Below are 19,503 nucleotides of genomic sequence, written 5' to 3' on the forward strand. Positions count from 1 at the left end.
TTTACAAAACAGACAATTCCCACTGTTTAATGTGTGTCATTCTTTTTTACAAATGAGTGCATCACCATCAACACATTTAGTGATTGACAGAATTGTCCCCATTTGTACAATTCATTGCTTTGAGTCTCTAAAGCCCCTTCTGTGAGAGAGATACAGGAGGCAGTGAACTGCAGCCAGAAAGTGGCTGTGACCACCGTTTTCTAACTGAACACTGAATCATGTTGCTGTCTCTTCCTATAGAGGGAATTATGTCACACTACGTTTGTTGTATTTCAGTCTATAATAATGTTTTTTTTTACTGAAATTGAAGAATTCTATTGTTGGGTAAAGGTGTAATAAGAATATGTGCTTACAGACAATGGTTGCCATGTTTTGTCATTATGTCGATCCAAAGATTTCCTTTTTTTTTCTAAATGTGGTTATATGTATTTTGACTCAAAATATCATAGCCTAAGCATTAATACTGTGTATTTATGTGGACAATGACACAGGGAAAATACTAAATTGGAAATATCTGACGTGTAAAACAGCACAGCTGACATTCACTGAATAGAAATGGTTTATAATACACATACAATACACATAAATAGATATGGAGCAGGCTGAGAAAGCGTAATGGAAGCAGGGTTATTTATTATAAAGAATGACAGTCACGCAATGAGATTTTGTCATTTTTCATTATTGATATGAGAATATGTCATCACAGCCAAAGTGAGGGAAATTATGTTTACCAGCAGGAAAAGTGTGTGATGTGGAACAGAAACAAAATGCATTTACCATGAGATAGCTGTGAGCGTGGTTAAAGGCAGTGTTGTGGCGTGTGTGCATGTATGTGTCTCGATGTAAAGCGATGTAATGAAAATTAAGTGAACGGAATATTTGTTTGACAAAGGTTGCTCGGGGATATACGTTTGTTTTTGCAGCCGTTTCTTTTTCCCTTTCGTCTTGTTTTCAGAGCTGAGGCACTACAGCTGAAATGTCTGTATTTATCCGCATCACTTGTCTAGGCTTCGCACAGGCAACTACGGCAAACACGTCGACTGTTAGTGGGTGATGTGGCAATAACAATGACAAAAACAAGGAGGAGAAAGGCAGATGGGGAAGGAGGCTGTGATAAGAACAGAAAGTAAATACTAAGATAGATTTTCTTTTAGCTAAGGGTAAATATTTATATAATCTTTCTTAAAAAAAAGGAACATTTGTGTTAATAAGCTATACGTGAATAATCATGTATCCCCCTTAGTCACAGACCAAACGGTATGTGCTATGGACACTGGTTATTAGATATTTTTCTCCTGTCTGCACAATACTCTCAAGGCACTCACTGCAAAAGCTTCCATCATAACAGAAAACTCAGTTGTTTGGTCAGTTTCATGGATTATAGTTTCAAACAAGAAGGAAGTGCAGTCCGTTGGGTGATAAAGTTAACTGTACCCTGACAAACCTTCCAGAAATGATGGTCAATATCCTAGAATAACTTGATAATAGAATAATGCAGATCCCTACACATAAACTACAAATGTATTAATTCATCATTTCTATTATTACTGGATTTTAATCTATTATTAAGAACATATGTGGGACTGAAAAAATAGACTTATACACTCATGAAGATGTGTTTGTCTTTTTTCTTCTTTTTTTAAATAGTTTGTTAAAGGACAATTATTAATATAAGAGTTAAAAATGCTGAATATTTTACAGTGAGTGAGGCTTGAGCTAGAAAATAGAGGTAGATATGTGGTAGGCTTCTTACAAAAGGCACAGCCTAACACATTAAAAGGAAAAGTTTTAAAAACACTCTTACACACTTCTCTCCCCCAGAGAGCTTGATGATCTGCTGAGGTAAAAGCATCAAAAAGTCCATTAAGCATTTTATTTTCACACTCAAAGAAGGTTCTCAGCAAAACCTAGAGAGGAGGTTTAAAAATGACCATAATGGACAGCATTATTATGTTCGCTAAAGTTGACCAGCAGGAACATGTGTCAGTGTTTTTGGATGAAACTAAAAGACTTCATGTTTGCAGAATGCAATGTCCATTAACAACCAAATGCCTCACTGCAAGATACTGAATCCTACAGTTTTTCACTCACTCACAGTTGGCCTGGATAGGAGTGTCAGCTAAAGTCAAGATGTAAAATGTCTCTGCACAGAGGCTGTAAATCAAGGAAAAGATGGTGCCTCATAACTCTCTTCTTCTGTCAGTTAGACTGTCGTAAAGCGGAAAAAGGGCAGACACACTGAAAGAGTCCTGTTTATGAGCGAGAAAGACAGAGTAAGCTTGACTGACTGACATAAGAGAGACAATATGCAGCACAGATACAGACAGACAGATGGGAAGAGAGATCAGAAGGACAGAAAGACACATCATGTTTGGAACAGAGAGGTAAAGCAAACAAAAAAAGCATTAAGACGGCAAAATACTGCGATAAATTGATAGGAACAGACAGATGGACTTGCAGTAGAAATGAAGTTGAAGAGGATACTATCTCTCGGTCTGAAACGCAGATGGATTGGAGACTAAACGCTATAAAGAAAACAAAATCTAAATTGCAGCTGAGAGAAAATCTCCCTTAATTGAAGTAAAAGGTGGAGCCAGAGAGATAAGGAGCAGATTTGGGGTTTGCACCGAGGCCAACCCAGGGCTGCTGACAGCTGCAGGGCTTAGGATAAGGAGGGGACGGATTGACAGGACATCGAGGGATAGAGGGCAGTGAGAGACAGACTGAGGGATAGGAACCAGGAGATTTACAGGGCAGTGCTGATAGGTCACCGGATAGAATGGGAGCACTTTTCTCATCCATCTTTCTAGACATGCCAACAGGAAGTACATTAAGTGGAGAAAGTTTGGTGGAGAGGCGTTATAGAGCTGGGCTTCAGTCTTATTCACAGCACTGATATTTACTTACGATTGTTCACAGGCATGTGACGTTTAGTAGCACAAAGCATGTTTGGTGATATATTAAGGAGGAACCAGTTCGGGGAATCCCTACAAATCCAAAAGTTCCTCTGATACCCACAGCTGCTTTGATAAACAGTGCATGCATTTATTAAATGCACAATCCAGGTTTTTTACCCAGATGTTTGTATAATTTATTGCATTAATATTTTAAATAAATACGAGAACAATTCACTGACTTTTCCAGAATACAAACCAAGAATAAATACATCTTATTTATATATTTTGTCTCTATACAACCATGATTAGCGATGATGGGACAGCACCTAATGATGTCTGTGGATAAAGCATTTATGTGGCTAATACTGTTGGATAATATTTCACATGTGGTTGTGTATGTAGTTTAATACCAGAATAGCAATTTAGTTTGACCACTTATTCTTCGAAGTCGCCGTTCTCTATTTTAAATGCAAATGCTATGGACTGTATTAAATTCCCTTCAGCAGCGTGTGTAGGATGCAGAGACAGTGTGCATAAAGTGTGTAAGAGTCCATGAGAGAGCCCTCAAAGCACAAGCGATTTTACAGTGCGACAGCCCTGAGCCCTGCGCAGACTTATTTTGCGAGCCTGTGCCAGATTCTGTTAAGTCCAGGAGGGTAAAGACTAAATGGGAAATGAATCTTGCCAGCTCTGTTACATTGGTGGATCGATCTTCAGGGAAACATAGAACAAGAACAATGGTTCCACGTCATCGACCTCACTTCCTCTGCCTTCACCCAGTCACTCAGGTGAAACACAATACAGCTGCATGGAATGTGTGTTAGGATCCAAATCAGATCAAGTCTCTCTCATTTATAGACACATACCCTAACCATTCCTACATTACATTAAGTAATGGGGGTGTGCTTTTATAGAGGTTAAAGCATTCAATATGTAAGTGTCACTTTTCTGCTGGCATTGGAGTACACACACACACACACACACACACACACACACACACACACACACACACACACACACACACACACACACACACACACACACACACACACACACACACACACACACACACACACACACACACACACACACACACACACACACACACACACACACACACACACACACACACACACACACACACACACACACACACACACACACACACACACACACACACACACACACACACACACACACTAAAGTCTACTTGCTTCAGGAACAAGCGGTCTGATTATGGAGTGTTGTGCTGCACAGAAAAGTGTTTTATGTTTTTTAATAGTAGTGTGTTTTGTGTGTGCCTGTGTGTGAATGTAGAAACATATGTGAATACTTGTGGAAAGAAAGGCTGTTGAGATTTTTCTGTACATATCTCTTGGTTGTTTACAGGGTGGACAAGTCTTTTCCAAAGTGATGCGAGATCTCGCACCATAGCTTTGACTAAATGTGTATGTGTGGATGTGTGTGTGTGTGTGTGTGTGTGTGTGTGTGTGTGTGTATTTTTGTAGGTTGTGTGTGCGTCCTTTCACACTCAGGATGAGCTTTGGCTTGTGTAAGGAGCTTTCCTTAAAGAGACGAAAGCACGGCTGACAGTGGCAGGGGATTAGCTCTCACCGAAGAAACATCCATGAAAACTGTGTGTGTGCATCCTCGTCTATTTGTGTGTAAGCGGCCCACGTGCATGCCTGTGTGTGTGAGTTTGTGTTTGTGTGATGGCTCTAGGAATGTGTCATCATAAGACAACAACATATTTCTCTATTCTTTAAACAGCTGGATGCATCCGTCTGCCAGCTCTTCTTATCTGTGATGTGCATGTGCCTCATCCACAGTCAGCTGCGGGTCATGCTGCAGACTGGCTGCTGTAATTGGACCTGTACGGGATAATAACAGCGGAGATAGAACTAGATAAACTCGGCATGACATTTGCACTGTTTACAGTGTGTTGCAATCAAGACAATGCACTTAGCTGGCCAGTATGAACTAGCTTGATGAATATCAAATCCCCCTGTTAGCTGCTGACTCAAGTACTGCCAATAAAAGCTAATGGCTTGTTTTAAAAAGTGAAAATTAAAGAATGAACATAAGGCTGTCAGCAGAGAGGAGCTGAATTGGTTATTCCAGCCCTACAGCTGTGAGAAAAGCTGGCAACTGTTTTGATGATAGCAGGCTGTTCCCAGTGGTGACTGTTTGCATTCACACGGGAGATCTTATTTTAGTCAACTTTTGAAAGTTATATTCTGTATATCTATGTAAGGGGGTGCAGCAATTACTTTGTGACAAAGTTTGTGTTTCAACTTGTTATTCTGCCGATTTACATTTTCTTGATTTTGTGTGCAGTTTTGTGTGAATGAAGCAGTTTTAAATATAATGTATGCAATTAGGATATCACTTATTCTTTTACATAAATAACATCATAATGTCTCAAATTTGGTTACGAGACTTGTGACAAGAACATGCAAGTGGTAGTAGGTAGCAAGAACAAGTAGCAGCATTGGATATGTACTGTAGAGTATTTCCTTGAATGCACCTCTTTTATTGTATAGACCCCTGAATCAATCAAATGTTTATGTACCGCAATTACAGTTTGAATACCTGCCAACAGAAATGCCAATAATATTGGCTTATTGACATGCCGGTGCGTGAGTCAGGCTCTGTTGTATAGATCATTCTGTGTCTGGTTCAACATTGTTTTTATCAATACCATCCTGAGCCTGAACAAGTGTTAGAGACCTCATAGTACGGAGTATCATCAGGGCTTTGTGCAGTTGTTTTTTTTTGTCAGAGTACACATGTATTAAAAAATATTTCTAAACACAGACCACGCAAGAGCACTAATTAGCTCCTTGGAGTCGACCAGAGAAAACAAAGGATCCAAGTACAGCTAACTTGATGGGAACTGTCAGCAGGGTAGTATGTCTGACCAAAGACGCTGCGTGGCTTTAACGACCCGTATAATAATATCCATGTTCACATGGCTCACCAAGCTCCATGGCCTTTGCTCTCTGGGTGCTTTTTCGTTATACAATCCCGACCTCTGGCCTTTATGTGGGATTATGTTCAGTGCGTGTGATTGTGTACGGCTTTGTGCGTGTGTGTATGTGTGATGTTTATGCTGATGTTAACGTAGGCCCTAAGGGTATAATGGTGAGGTCAGGATCAATCCTTTTAGCCTACTCACCCTGGTAATTATTCAGCATCAGTGTCACAGAGGACACACACACACACAAACTACAACACAAAGTAATGCAAGTGGAAGAGTGAGAGGCATAGAGAGAGGGAGGCAGCGAGTGTGAGAGATTACAGTGCTGGTGTTAAAGAACTGAATGTGAATGGTTGAGCCATCGACCTGCTAAAGAGGCAGCATGCTGCATACATGTGTGTGCGTGTGTCATGTGTGTTTGTGTGTAGGTCCTTTCCCTGCTCAAGGCAAGGTGAAAGGTTAATTCAGGTCCGTCTGGTCTGTCGCAGGTCAGCGGTCCTCACATGCCTCCAATGTCACACTTGAACACACTCCTACCTTAAGGCTCAGACTTGTCTACCCAGAAGGCACTTGTTCATGTGTTCAACAACTTATTTTGCCCAAAAATCACTAGTTTGTCACACACACACACACACACACACACACACACACACACACACACACACACACACACACACACACACACACACACACACACACACACACACACACACACACACACACACACACACACACACACACACACACACACACACACACACACACACACACACACACACACACACACACACACACACACACACACACACACACACACACACACACACACACACACACACACACACACGGTGACCTCTAAATCCACACACACACACACACATTCATTCATCTGCACTCTGCTTCACACCTGCTCCTATATCTCTCCTCCCACATGAGAGGCCCTGGGACAGATTATTGGATTAAATAATTAACACCTACAAACCATAACGTCTTTCTCCCCGGTCACCTTCTGCTTCCCTGCATTGCACTGTGCTTGGTCCCCTTTACAACCCTTCTCCTACTATTCCTCCCTTCGTTCCATCTTAGTCATGCCCTGCTGACTGCATCCAAACTGTACATGCTGTATGTGAAAGACAGCAACATGCATGCAAAATACAAAGACATTTTGTGTATGCAGACGACCCTCATACAGTCAACACCGTCCCATTATTCTTTGTGCCATGTTGTTCCCATAGAAACAGCACGATCCGGGGACAATTATACATGAAATGTTCGGCCAGCTCGAGATTTGAACCAGCTTACTGCTGAGGGGCCACCAGGTCTAACCCAGAGCTATCCAGAAGCCTTTCTTACTTTCACATTTTTTATTGTAAAAAAAGTGGAAAGCTCTACAACTTTGTCTCGAAAATAAAATAATTCAAATGTGCTGCTTTATTCCATCTTTGTGGAATCATTATACATTGAAAATCATTTTTGTCATAAAATCAATTTGACAAAATCCCCTCTAGCTTGGAAACACGAGATGGACCCATTTCTCTTTCTTTAGGTGAAAACAACAAATTCTGAAAATAACCGACAGATAGATAATGAACTTAATGATTAGCTGCAACGCTACCACTCATAAATCATCCTGACACCAAAGCAATCACGTCTCGTAGAAAGTCATAAGTAGCTTGATTATCAGAGGTCACAAGCAAAGAAGGAAACCTCTGTAAATAAAAAAACATAAAGCAATCAATACTGAAAATAACAGTTAACTGTAGCCTTCATCATATATATATGAACACAAAAGCCATCGACTTTAATGTAAGACTAAATGAATAGGAAGTTCTGAACCAAACAAATGTTATGTATTATGTAACGCACCTTTAAGCCATAGAATTCAGATGAAACTGCAGAACTGATTATTTGTAATGCAACTCTTTTGCACCCCACAATGTACTGAACCTGTTCTCCTTCCATCTTTGACCCACTCTTTTTACTCTGCCTGTGTCCTCTTGTGTCCTTCACTCCCTCAATAACTATGCCCTCCCCAGAGAACAAGCAGGCTAAAAAAGTCACACCCTCCCACCCCTCAAACAGTCCAGGGCTGTATGAGTCCCGACAGAGCAGACAGGGTGTAGAGGCCACTGTTTTAACAGCCATTACCGGGATACGTGCTGACAGGGTGTCTGTGTGTGCCTCGCTCTCCCTCCCTTTCCCCCGTCTCCACGCTGGAAGCGCGTGTGTGGGGCAACACTCCAATTAGGGTTAGGTGGAGTGGGGATTTTCAAAAAGGACTGTGATGAAATGGTTTGTTTTGCCGTTGGTAAAACGTGTTTTTAATTTTACCATCAGAGCAATGGCCATGAAACCATTAACTTGGTCACCTATTCTGCAAAATCCGATTTTCATGTCTTTTATACATGAATGCAATCTCTCTGTGTTAAGAGATTTCAAGGTTCAAGGTTCAAGGTTTTTTATTTGTCATATGCACAGCAGATACAACGTATATGTTGGCAATGAAAATCTTATGTCGCGTGCTCCTCCAACAACTCAACATGCATGGTGCAAAAGATAAATAAAGTAGTGCAAAAAGAGAGAAGAATATTTACAATATTAACAATAAAGATTTGAGGATGTGAAATATATACATATGTGGAATACATTGAAAGTATTTAAATACTTTACACTGTTGAATGAGGAGGTATGGACAGATGCATATATTATGTATAGCAGATGTATATGGCAGATATGTACAATATATAGATATGTGTACTATAAACAGATATGTATGGCAGATGTGTATAATATATATGTATGTGTGTACTATAAACAGATGTGAGTAGACATTCACAGAGCTCAGGAGTTCAGTAGTCTTATAGCCTGTGGTATAAAACTGTCTCTGAGTCTGGTGGTCTTGGTCCGGATGCTGCGGTACCGTCTGCCAGACGGCAGCAGACAGAACAGATTGTTGCTGGGGTGATGGGGGTCCTTTAATATCCTACCGGCCTTCTTCCTACACCGCTGGGTGTAGAGGTCCTCCATGGATGGCAGCTCCGTCCTGGTGATGTGCTGAGCAGTTTTCACCACCCTCTGTAGAGTCTTACGGTTGAAGGCGGTGCAACTGCCATACCAGGCGGTGATGCAGCCAGTCAGGATACTCTCGATGGTGCACCTGTAGAAGTTGCAGAGTATCCTGGAGTCCATGTTGAACTTCCGCAGCCTGCGGAGGAAGAAGAGCCGCTGTCGAGCTGTCTTGGATATGACCCTGGTGTGATGTGTCCATGTCAGGTCCTCACTGATGTTTACCCCGAGGAACCTGAAGCTGCTGACTCTCTCCACAGGAGTCCCGTCGATGGTGATGGGTGTGTGTGCCTCTCTCTGCCTCTTCCTGTAGTCCACAATCAGCTCCTTTGTTTTGCTGACGTTGAGATGGAGGTTGTTGTCCTGGCACCAAGATGTCAGGGCTCTGACCTCCTCTCTGTACGCCGTCTCGTCGCCGTCTGTGATCAGGCCGATGACGGTCGTGTCGTCAGCAAACTTGATGATGGTGTTGGAGCTGTGTGTGGCCACGCAGTCGTGCGTGAACAGGGAGTAGAGGAGAGGGCTGAGCACACAACCCTGAGGGGCTCCGGTGTTGAGGGTCAAGGTGGAGGATGTGATGTTCCCCATCCGCACTGCCTGGGATCTGCCCGTCAGGAAGCTCATGATCCAGTCACAGAGGGCGCTGTTGAGCCCAAGGTCCCTGAGCTTAATGATGAGCTTGGAGGGCACAATGGTGTTGAATGCTGAACTGTAGTCAATGAACAGCATTCTCACATAAGTGTTCCTCTGGTCCAGGTGGGAGAGGGCAGTGTGGAGGGTGAGGGAGATGGCATCATCCGTGGACCTGTTTGCTCTGTAGGCAAACTGCAGGGGGTCCAGTGAGTCAGATTTGAACATTTCAGGAAAAAAGATTCCCTCTTTATTTTTGTCCTGATCCATTTATATAAAAAAGGGGAACCATTAGGCAATGACCAACCAAGGTAACACCCACCTGTCCAGCAGTGGCTCAGTCAGTAGGGGCTTGGACTGGGAATCGTAGGGTCGCCGGTTCAAGTCCCCGAACAGACTTGAAATATGGAAGGTGGACTGCTACTTGGAGAGGTCCCAGTTCACCTTCTAGGCCCTGCTGTGGTGCCCTTGAGCAAGGCACCGGACACCTCCAATCCCCCCTCCCCATTGCTCCCCGGGCGCTGCACGATAGCTGCCCACTGCTCCTAGTACTAGGATGGGTTAAATGCAGAGGACTAATTTCACTGTGTGTGCTCTGCTGTGTGCATGCATGTGACTAATAAAAGAGGGTTTCATCCTCCGATTCTATCTTCGATTCTATCTATCTACCTTATCACCTGAATCTCCTCCTAGAGCACCATTTTGTTTTTTCAACCCACGCAGAGGGGGGGGGGGGGGGGGGGGGGGGGGGGGGGGGGAGGGGACCTTTTAATGTGTCTGATTTGGTTTGTACCTCAGAACAAAACATAACAGACATTGCTCAACTCATTCTCAGAAGAAAACATTTCTATACTGCATCTTCAAACAAAATGGAAAAGCTTCTCAATCCCACAAGAGGAACGGTTAGAGACAAAACACACAAAGAGCTGCAGAGATGAAAGAGTTATTGTTCTACATGCATATCATTGTTGGGATTCCGGCTGTAACATTTGAGGCAGCTGACTAAATGAAATGTAATCGCAAAGTTCACCTGATATTGTTGTTTGACATTTTTCGCAAAGATCCCCATCCTGATGATAAATAAATAAATACTATGGTGGGTCCAATACATTTCACTAAATATGCGTACTCAACCAGATGGGTGTTGCATGGCGTTAGCTTCAATCCAACTTATCTCTTTGTTTTAATTAAATGTGGCGCCGTTGCCTCTGGAGTTGCTTTGTTTCATGGCGATAAAGCGACAGAATGCAGCTGCAGCGCCTGTCATCACGAAAAAACAATCAGCAGCCGAAGATAAAGGCCAAAGCCGTAGTAATTATCGCACCTTGAACACAAGGGTTTATTCTCATATCTTTCTCCTTTGTTTTAATTTGTGGAACTGCCAGATGGAAAGCATTATAGACAGCTGTAATTAGGGGAAGATTGTGAAACCGGTTTATTGGTTAATGCTTCACAAAACAGTGGAGCCATCATTCTCGGTGAAAGGAAATTATTTTCAGTGCAGCAGAGAAAAATAAAGCAATGCAGTGCTTCATCTCTGCATGTGTATCTTGACACATTAACAATGTGGACGTTGTTTATCCTGCGATATTAAGAATGGCAAGAGAAAGAGATTTTAGAAAGGTACAGTATATGTAACAAGCTTGGCAAAAACAACATATTTTTCCCCCAGAGGGCTTGATGTTCCCCGCAGTTAAAGAGCACTGTCTTGTCAGATCTGATTGTGTCACAGGCAAAACAAGACTAACAAATTCTTTCCTGTGTTTTGTTTTCAGCCTGAAGCAACACCAGCAGTAAGCCACGGAGACAGGCCACTCTGGAAAGAAGGAAAGCTGAAGACCGAGATTATTGGAATAAAGAACTTCAGAAGAAAGGACTTGTGTCAGAAACCGAAGAGTCTGAGAAAGTAGTGCAGAGTAGCAAACTTCAGTGTGTGCGTGTGTGTGTGTGTGTGTGTGTGTGTGTGTGTGTGTGTGTGTGTGTGTGTGTGTGTGTGTGTGTGTGTGAGTATATATGTGTGTATATGTGTGTATGGGTGTCACAGGCATTCATACATGCACCCGCAGTATGCATGTGTGGGTCATTGTGAGAGCGTTTCTATATTTGATCTAAAAATATATATCTCGGAGGTTTATTCAGCACCTAAGTGTTTAATACCTCAACACAAATAGCCGCCAGAAGACTTGCGGCTGAATATTGCCATATAACTCCTGTGTGAACCACAATCCTAAAATCTAACTGATGTCAGTGCGTTGCCCAGAGTGGTAATAATCCTTACAATGATAGTCATACAGCAGCAGTAATAATAACTCTGTAACTAGCCGCCCCACCAAGTGCTCTGACAGTGATCCAAGTTTTTTACCTTCATTCTAAATGCATTTCATATACAATGAAAGTGGCACAGGCATGGCTCACTTTCAGACCACTTGAGACCTACTCAGGCCCAGACCGTTAAATCCAAGGAGAACGAAATTCCGTCGTAACAGTTTTTCCAATTTCCACAATTAAGAAAGGACTTTTTCTCTTTTTTTTTTACGTTCCGTTTTCTATAATGTGGAGGCATTGTATTTCTTTCAAATGGTGGATGTGGCATTTTGAAGACCATCTTTTGTCAAGTGTTCCATATAATCAAAGGCTTGAGACGTGGCATGGTTACAGTTCAGAGTTAAGAAAAGCAGCACAAAGACTTTTAAACTCCTGCTCCGAGGTGAGGGTCTGTGCATCTTTCTGAATCATCTACTTTTGAAAACATTCCCACAGCACTGAATACTGATGTCAGGTGCAGTCTGGAGCTGAAACTAATTCTCTTCTCTGTTGAGATGGGCAACGTGTAGATAATATTTTTTTATTTTTCTGTTGCTATGACAGAGAAAAAAAAACTGCACTCCCAATCAATGTAGCAGCAAATGTACAATACAACTGGGATGTAATTCAATGCATGCAAAATGTAAAGCGTTGCATTCACTTGCCTTTTTGAAAACTATTGCTTGCGCGTTTTGGCAATAGCGCTGCTTTCTAGTGATAGCTTCGTAATGCATTACTGCACATGCTTGCTCCTGAGCAAAGGGGTCACCTTTTAGTACTGAACTGGCTTCATTTCAACATCTAATTCATTCATCAGAAACCTTTTGATACCTAGAAATTTGAGCAGTCACCGCTGTATAACACTCCTTTTCTGTAGTCTCGTTGGAGCGTCTGTAAAGTGAGTTTCTGAGATGGTTTGTGGCATCATAAGATGGGCAAACGGAAGACAATCCACTTTACTGCGCTGGCACTCAGCAGCTTTCTCTGTAAGCTGGGGAAGGACTGAAAACACAGCACGCGATGCAAAGCCAGCGTCTGGAAGTTTTTCTTGGCACAAGCTCAGTTTTGTTTTTTTTCTGTGACCATATTAAGTATGTTTTTATTTTGTACTATTTTCATTTGAGATGAGGGGAGGGGACTACCAGAGACCTGATTGTTTTTCTTTTGCAGACATATGGATGAGCAATGGTTTTATGCAAATCACACTAAAATATAAACAACCATGCAATGAGGGTTTGATGTGAAATAGTTTAATTTAATGAAGAAAAAAACAGTTTATGTAAATAGGCAGTAGCTGCAGGTGAACTTTGTGTTTTAAAAAGTACAAAAGTTTTGTATTTATAGTGTTTATCTGCACTGAGTTAAAGGGATATAAGGGAAATGTGTTTCTTATGGATATTATTGAAAATTACAAATGTGCTGGCACTGAAATGAGAATAAAGCGATTATTGGTTGTCATGTTTTTGAATGGATAACTATAAGTGAAAATATACTCATCCTAAGCCGAAGAGTCAGGGATGATGGACCAAAACGCAGCGAATGGAAGACAGTTATCACAAAAGGGATTTTGATAACGGTAATTTAAACCACAAACACCACATAGACAGACTCCTGAGAGATACGTCTGATATGTGACTGTTTGCCAGTGGATTCATAAAAACAGCCCAAAAACGACGATTAAGGACAAAAAAATATTGGATTTTGACACAAACTCTAAAAATACCAAGCATTCTGTTGTCGATAATGCCATAAGAAAAGCAGACAAACAAGAATCAATTTGGCATTTTTGATTCTTCATCACGACTGTTTTTTCGAGCTCCCTTCTCTCCAGCACTGGTGTATCCATAAAAGAGCAGCGTCTGTGTGTGCCGATATCACAGTCTGTGCAAGGGATGACTGTGCCATGAGTCACATATTCTACCAGATGTAACATGATATATGACAGAAATGTATCTATGGGCAGGAATTTTGTGATATGATACTTATGGGTGGGTGTCTGCGTATGTGAAGCTGTCAGCTGGCAGTGGGAGGCTCGCTGTGAGCAATGTACCGTGAGCACATTTGTTATCACGCCTGATGATGAATACGATGAAGGTGACAGCTATACATTTTCTCTTGTAAAATACGGACTTTTTTTCTGTGTGTTTGCTTCTCCATGGAGTGGAATTGGCTTTTCCTGGCAGTGATCATTTGTTACCACACATTCAGCTTTAGAAACCACACAGTTATATTTGGATAACTTATTTATAAATCTCCTTTTATTTTTAGTGTCTCTTTCTTTTTCTCAAGTAACTCCTGTTCCTTTCTCTTTAGTGAAATTATCATGCGGCACTTCAGCATGAAGTACACCACCAGTAAGTAATAATATAAGGAATATGAGAAATAGAAGGAGGGATAAATTAATATTTGTAGTTTATCATTTGTCAACTGCTGTAACTCTACCATTATGAGAAAAAAAAACATACAAATATTTGAATTTCAAAAATGTGATGATTGAAAATGTTTGGATTAATTAATTTATTATTTCTAGGTACGCTGTTTTGAAAAAAGTATTTTTGATTTCCTACGACGCACACTTCCACTGACATCAAATTATTACTCTATACTTTTATGACATATAATATTAAACTAGCATAGGCACTACTTTGCACAGGGTAGGACATGTAGTAGCATTTAATGAGCGTGTCTAAACTGTCATAGATAAAACAGGCTGATATATATTGACCATACTGATGCATTATTGATGTTCTCAGTCGTAGCACTCTAACCCGTTCTGATGCGTCTTCAAAGGACCTGCTGCAGGCACTCCCAACCACCTTCATAAACCCACCATATAGATTTGAATCTTTATAGACATAGCAGGAGATGTTCTTGTTCCTGTCATAACACTGGAGTGTGTTATACACACACACACACACACACATAATATGGATTTTCACCATGGTGACAACTCATCATTAATTCATAAAAGTAGGAAGCACCTGAAAAGCGACAAGCATTAAAAGGTGTGATCTGAACTGGGTGTGTTATAGTGTGTGTGTGTGTGTGAGCCTAACGCTGAATTAAGAAAGCAGACGAAATTGGAGAAATATTTGCTTAAAAAGGAGAGCGAAAAAGCTATTTGTTTTGATCGAGCAATTAGCTGCAAAGCTTAGCTCCCTCTACAAAGTTTCCATAGTAACATTTCTGTTGCTGATGAGAAAAGAGAGGCTGAAAGTTTGAGACACGGACGCGAGTGCTATTACACTGAGCTGCAAGGAATTGCCACAAAAGGAGCGAAATGTTAATAGTCCTTCTAATAATTTCCTTCAATGGAAATTCAACTTGTTCACAAAGAGCAGCACATGAGAAGCATGAAAAATCAACAAAGAGAGAGAGAGGCTGCAGGAGGGAGAGGAAATCAGTGCACACGGGAGATTCCGAGCGCTCTTAATGGCTCAGTGAAGTCAACAGGAGATGAACTTAATAAAACATTAAAGCTGGTATTATGTCATTTTCACTGCGCCATCCAAACCTCTGTGTATCATAAGTCAGTGGGTGTGAGAATACTAGGCCAGCACTCCACTTAGCCCACTGTAGGGCATGTTATCTTCGCTCATCCATATTCATGACCCTATCACTGTAACCCCAAGTTCTGCTGGGATGTGTTTCTGCCAAGGTAATCTTTCTGCTGTAGGTTCGGTTCAAAGCTTTGCTTCTTGAACTATATAGAAAAAAAACACGTTAGCGTGGTTGTGCCTCAGTGAGGAGTTTATACTGAATTAGCTCTGGTAATTGATTGTGTAATAATTCCCTACAAACACACGCATAGGAGTATCAGTGAGTCATGTATTGGTACCCAGCGAACCAGTAGATTGGTTGCTACAATTGCCTTGATGTGACCCGGTACAAATACATCATTATGAGAAGCATTATTTGAAAATGTCAAGGTGGAGGTAGGTCTTAGGCTGACATTTTATCGGTCGCGCAAGGCAGATTTGTTCCAGAAATAGACATAGGTTTTATTTCGGTACAGCACTGTCTCTTCATGAAGATGGATAAATCATGGCTCCTTATAACCAGGTATATTAACAAACAAGAACGCTGGCTGTTCAAATGAGGAAACTCCTCTTTGATACAACTACTTTCATTTAATGGAGGAATCACAATGCTCGTCTGATGGAAAAGGTTACCCTGGTGATGTAGAGACTGATTCCTTCAATAATAACAGAGAACAAGGAGAGACAACAAGCACGGCACAATGTTTCCTTTTGTCTCCGAATACACATTTAAGCTGCACCTTTCAAGACACCCTTCAACATATTAGACACAGCAGACCCGTCACATGATGTGTCTGCTTTTCCCTAACTGGCTGTTTCCGTTAGCAGCGGTGATGTGACCCCGGACAGCCCAGTAGCAACAGATTTCCACTCAGCCGCTTTGCTCCATGCAGCAGGCTGTTCATTGTCAGAGCCTGTCAGAGCTTCCCTGTCAAAAATCCTTGTCGCTATCACAATATTCAGCCCCACAGCCCCGGCTGGCATTTCAGACAGTGGATCACAGGCGGGCGGGTGACACGAGAGGCCGGACGCGTATGAGTCACGCAGCACTGAATGCGTCTGCATCAAAACAAAAGCACGCATGGTGTTTTGCTCCTTTTTGAAGGCAGAGCTTGGAGGTGAGAGCAGAAATATAACATATCTGCAGAGATACCCAACCTGTCTGTGGTGATTTATTCATGCAGGGCTAAAGGCTGACCTCAGACCTGGCTCACAATAAACTGACCTTTATAAAGTCTAGCTGCAGCTGAACCAGGGGAGATGTGATACAGAGAATAAAATGTACAGTTCCTCAATCTCCGTTTACAGATAGGACCATGAACTGATTAGTTGGTGCTTGTAGTGGGTTAAGAAACGAACAGCTTCCTTTCAACTCCTCTGCAAGCTTAGAAAAAAATGCATCCAAAAATGGAAGGAACTTTTGTTATAATGACATTATATTTTCAAATGTGAAGTTGGTTTCCTCCACCATGGTACATTTAAAAAGCATGTTCATTCATTATGAATAGGAAGCGGGATCTACAAAGTCATTAGGTCGTCAAAATTGCACAGCAATTCATCCAAACGTTATTGACATACTTCAGTCTCTCCAGTGTTTGGTTCAACTAGACAAATGCTGGGAACACGACCTAAATCTTAAACCCTGTATGTAAGAGAAACAAGACCAAATGGTTTGACTGACTGGTACATCAATGTTAAGCAAAACATTACAGCTCAGTTTACATGGATTGCTAATATTTGTCTGTACCTGCTTTGAAGACGAGGCCAATAGTTGAATGATGATACAATTCTAATATGAATAACCCTGACTGATTACTCAAGTATTTTTAACCTTGTTTTAAGCTAAATAGAACAAGGCTGTATCTTCATTCAAGCAGAGACATTGTTTTGGCTGCTGTTATAATCCAAATCTGTCTGTTGCTGTTTTTCAAATGAGGAAGCTTTGCCAAGTGCCAAACGCTTCCCCAGTAAAAAGCTTTTTGCTGTTCCTGCTCCTCGGCTGGCCAGAGATGCTTCAATTAAAACTCTGATCCGACACATTCACTGTTTCAGCCCCTGTTGCACCGGCGAACAATCAAAGGAGTGTGAGTGTGTTTCATTCAAAGCAGATGTCTGTGATCGCCTGTGCAAGTACAGTTGTTTTTTGCATATTATTTTATATACATATATATGTAAAGTGTGTGTCTGTGTACATTTGTGTTTGTGATGAGATTGTTGTGAGTGCTTTTGCAAATAACGTTTGCAATATGCATGCAGCCTGAAAAATTAATTACACTATGCCCAATCCATCTAAATTTTATTTCACAATCTGGAGACTTTTAGTACAAATCAATCCTGTAAGTTCATTCAGAACTCATTTCATTTCAATAATGCATGTACCAAACAAGTTTATAGTTGGTCCTTTGCTCCTTGCCACATTCTCACGGTGGCCCTGAGAGCTCGGCACACTGGGAATTAACACACAAAAAAGACAGAACCCAAGCACATTAAGAAAGTAAGTTTTGTCAACAGCATGTTTTTGTATATTGCTTTTTCTATAAGTGATGCACGTGTCGTCAAATTCCTGAATATTTTCTCATTAACTTGGGTTCTGTCTATTTCCATGTGTATTGTTAATATGAAGTATGTTGGGTTATCAGGCCCTTCACACATTTGGGCTTGGATAAGAATAAAAAGGATTCAGTGTTGGCGTGTGATTGGGATGTCCCACAACACCTACACTCTACCAAACTAGGCCATGCATTAACTAGGTCAGTGAGGCAGCATTTGGCCTAATACCGTATGTATCTGGGCCAGCTGACGGCTACCTCGGATACTTTTCCCCCCTGTGACTGCTGTCATCTCAACATCCTACTGCCAGCCTGCATAGCGCACCCCAAACACAGATATAGATATGTAACCAGCATGCAGACTCAAACACACGTACAGCCCATACACACACATTCACAGATAGCCTGTCTGCAGCTGAAAGGTTGTAAATGTTAACAGGCAGCTAGTCAGGTGCCTTGTCTCCCTGTCAACTACATCCAATCAATACCCACAATGCAACGGCCTGAAGGTATCTATGAATAGGGAAATTGTATCTCGTCTAAGAAAATACGAAGTCAACATTATTTTTGAGTTTGTATTTTTTTTTACTTTGAGGAGAATCTCTCCTTAAGTAAAGCAAATACATACAGTAATGTTTGAGTGTTATTGCTTCTGATGTTTTTGGAGCTATCTCACCACGTAATGCATTTTGTCTCATCATTTCGCCGTTAGCTGAAGCTTTAGTCTTAATCGCATCGTGGGAGAATAGCGTTGGTCAACATCACACTCAAAAGTGAGTCAAAAATGCATACTGACATTAATAAGACACGTACTGTCTGTTTCCAAATGTTGAATCATGAAATTGGGACACAGAGCCAATGCCAAAACATTCCTTTAAAAGTGTATGGCTGATGTCAAAGTTGCCACATCCATGTTGTATACTCTTTTGGGCACAGATTTTCAGCTTGCACATCTGCTTAACATACATTAGGGACACCTGTCTGTCATGATGTAAGAGGTCAGACAAAAAGTCATTCTTCTTTACCAAGAAACTCAGTTTCAATGAAGACTTTCAGCTAAACAGTAGATGAACCTCAATCAAAAACAGAAAATGGCACTACAGTAGGTTTAGTAATTGGTCAGCATTGTGTGTGTAAGACAGAAAGACAGAGAAATTGGTAATGGTCAGGTAGTGAGAAACTAGGCATAGCTATTTAGAATAATATGAAAAACTCTGTTTCAAAAGGCTTTAAAACTTCTCACTAGCAAATACAGTTCTCAGTTTCTCAAACTTTAAAAACTGCTGACTTTCTGCAAATGTGCAGAGCGAACGGCACCGAGACACTTATTGAGGGAAAAGTAGTAAAGATTGTAACGATCTTTTCTGTTTGTTTCAATTTGAAGCCGGAGCGTGATCCTAAACAACCAGGGAGTCTTTATGACTGAACTGTTGAATATAAAACAGTCCGCTGACATTAAACAACTTTACTGAGGACCAGACTGAAGAAAAAGACAGGCTAGAAGTAAAGATGGATACAGTCCAGGGAGCCACTAAGAA

General features: G+C 41.3%; 1 protein-coding gene across 1 annotated transcript in view; it reads left to right on the forward strand.

Moving 5' to 3' along the window:
* Positions 1–13,313, forward strand: part of zgc:171482 (zinc finger protein) — a 46,123-nt gene extending 32,810 nt beyond the window's left edge. The window contains exon 7 of the mRNA XM_063875141.1: positions 11,349–13,313. Coding sequence (XP_063731211.1) covers positions 11,349–11,370 — 22 coding nt within the window. The 3' untranslated portion in view covers positions 11,371–13,313. The remainder of the gene's footprint in view (positions 1–11,348) is intronic.
* Positions 13,314–19,503: the final 6,190 nt, after the last annotated feature.

The sequence above is a fragment of the Eleginops maclovinus genome, chromosome 22 (genome assembly GCF_036324505.1).
Source record: "Eleginops maclovinus isolate JMC-PN-2008 ecotype Puerto Natales chromosome 22, JC_Emac_rtc_rv5, whole genome shotgun sequence".
Classification (NCBI taxonomy): Eukaryota; Metazoa; Chordata; class Actinopteri; order Perciformes; family Eleginopidae; genus Eleginops; species Eleginops maclovinus.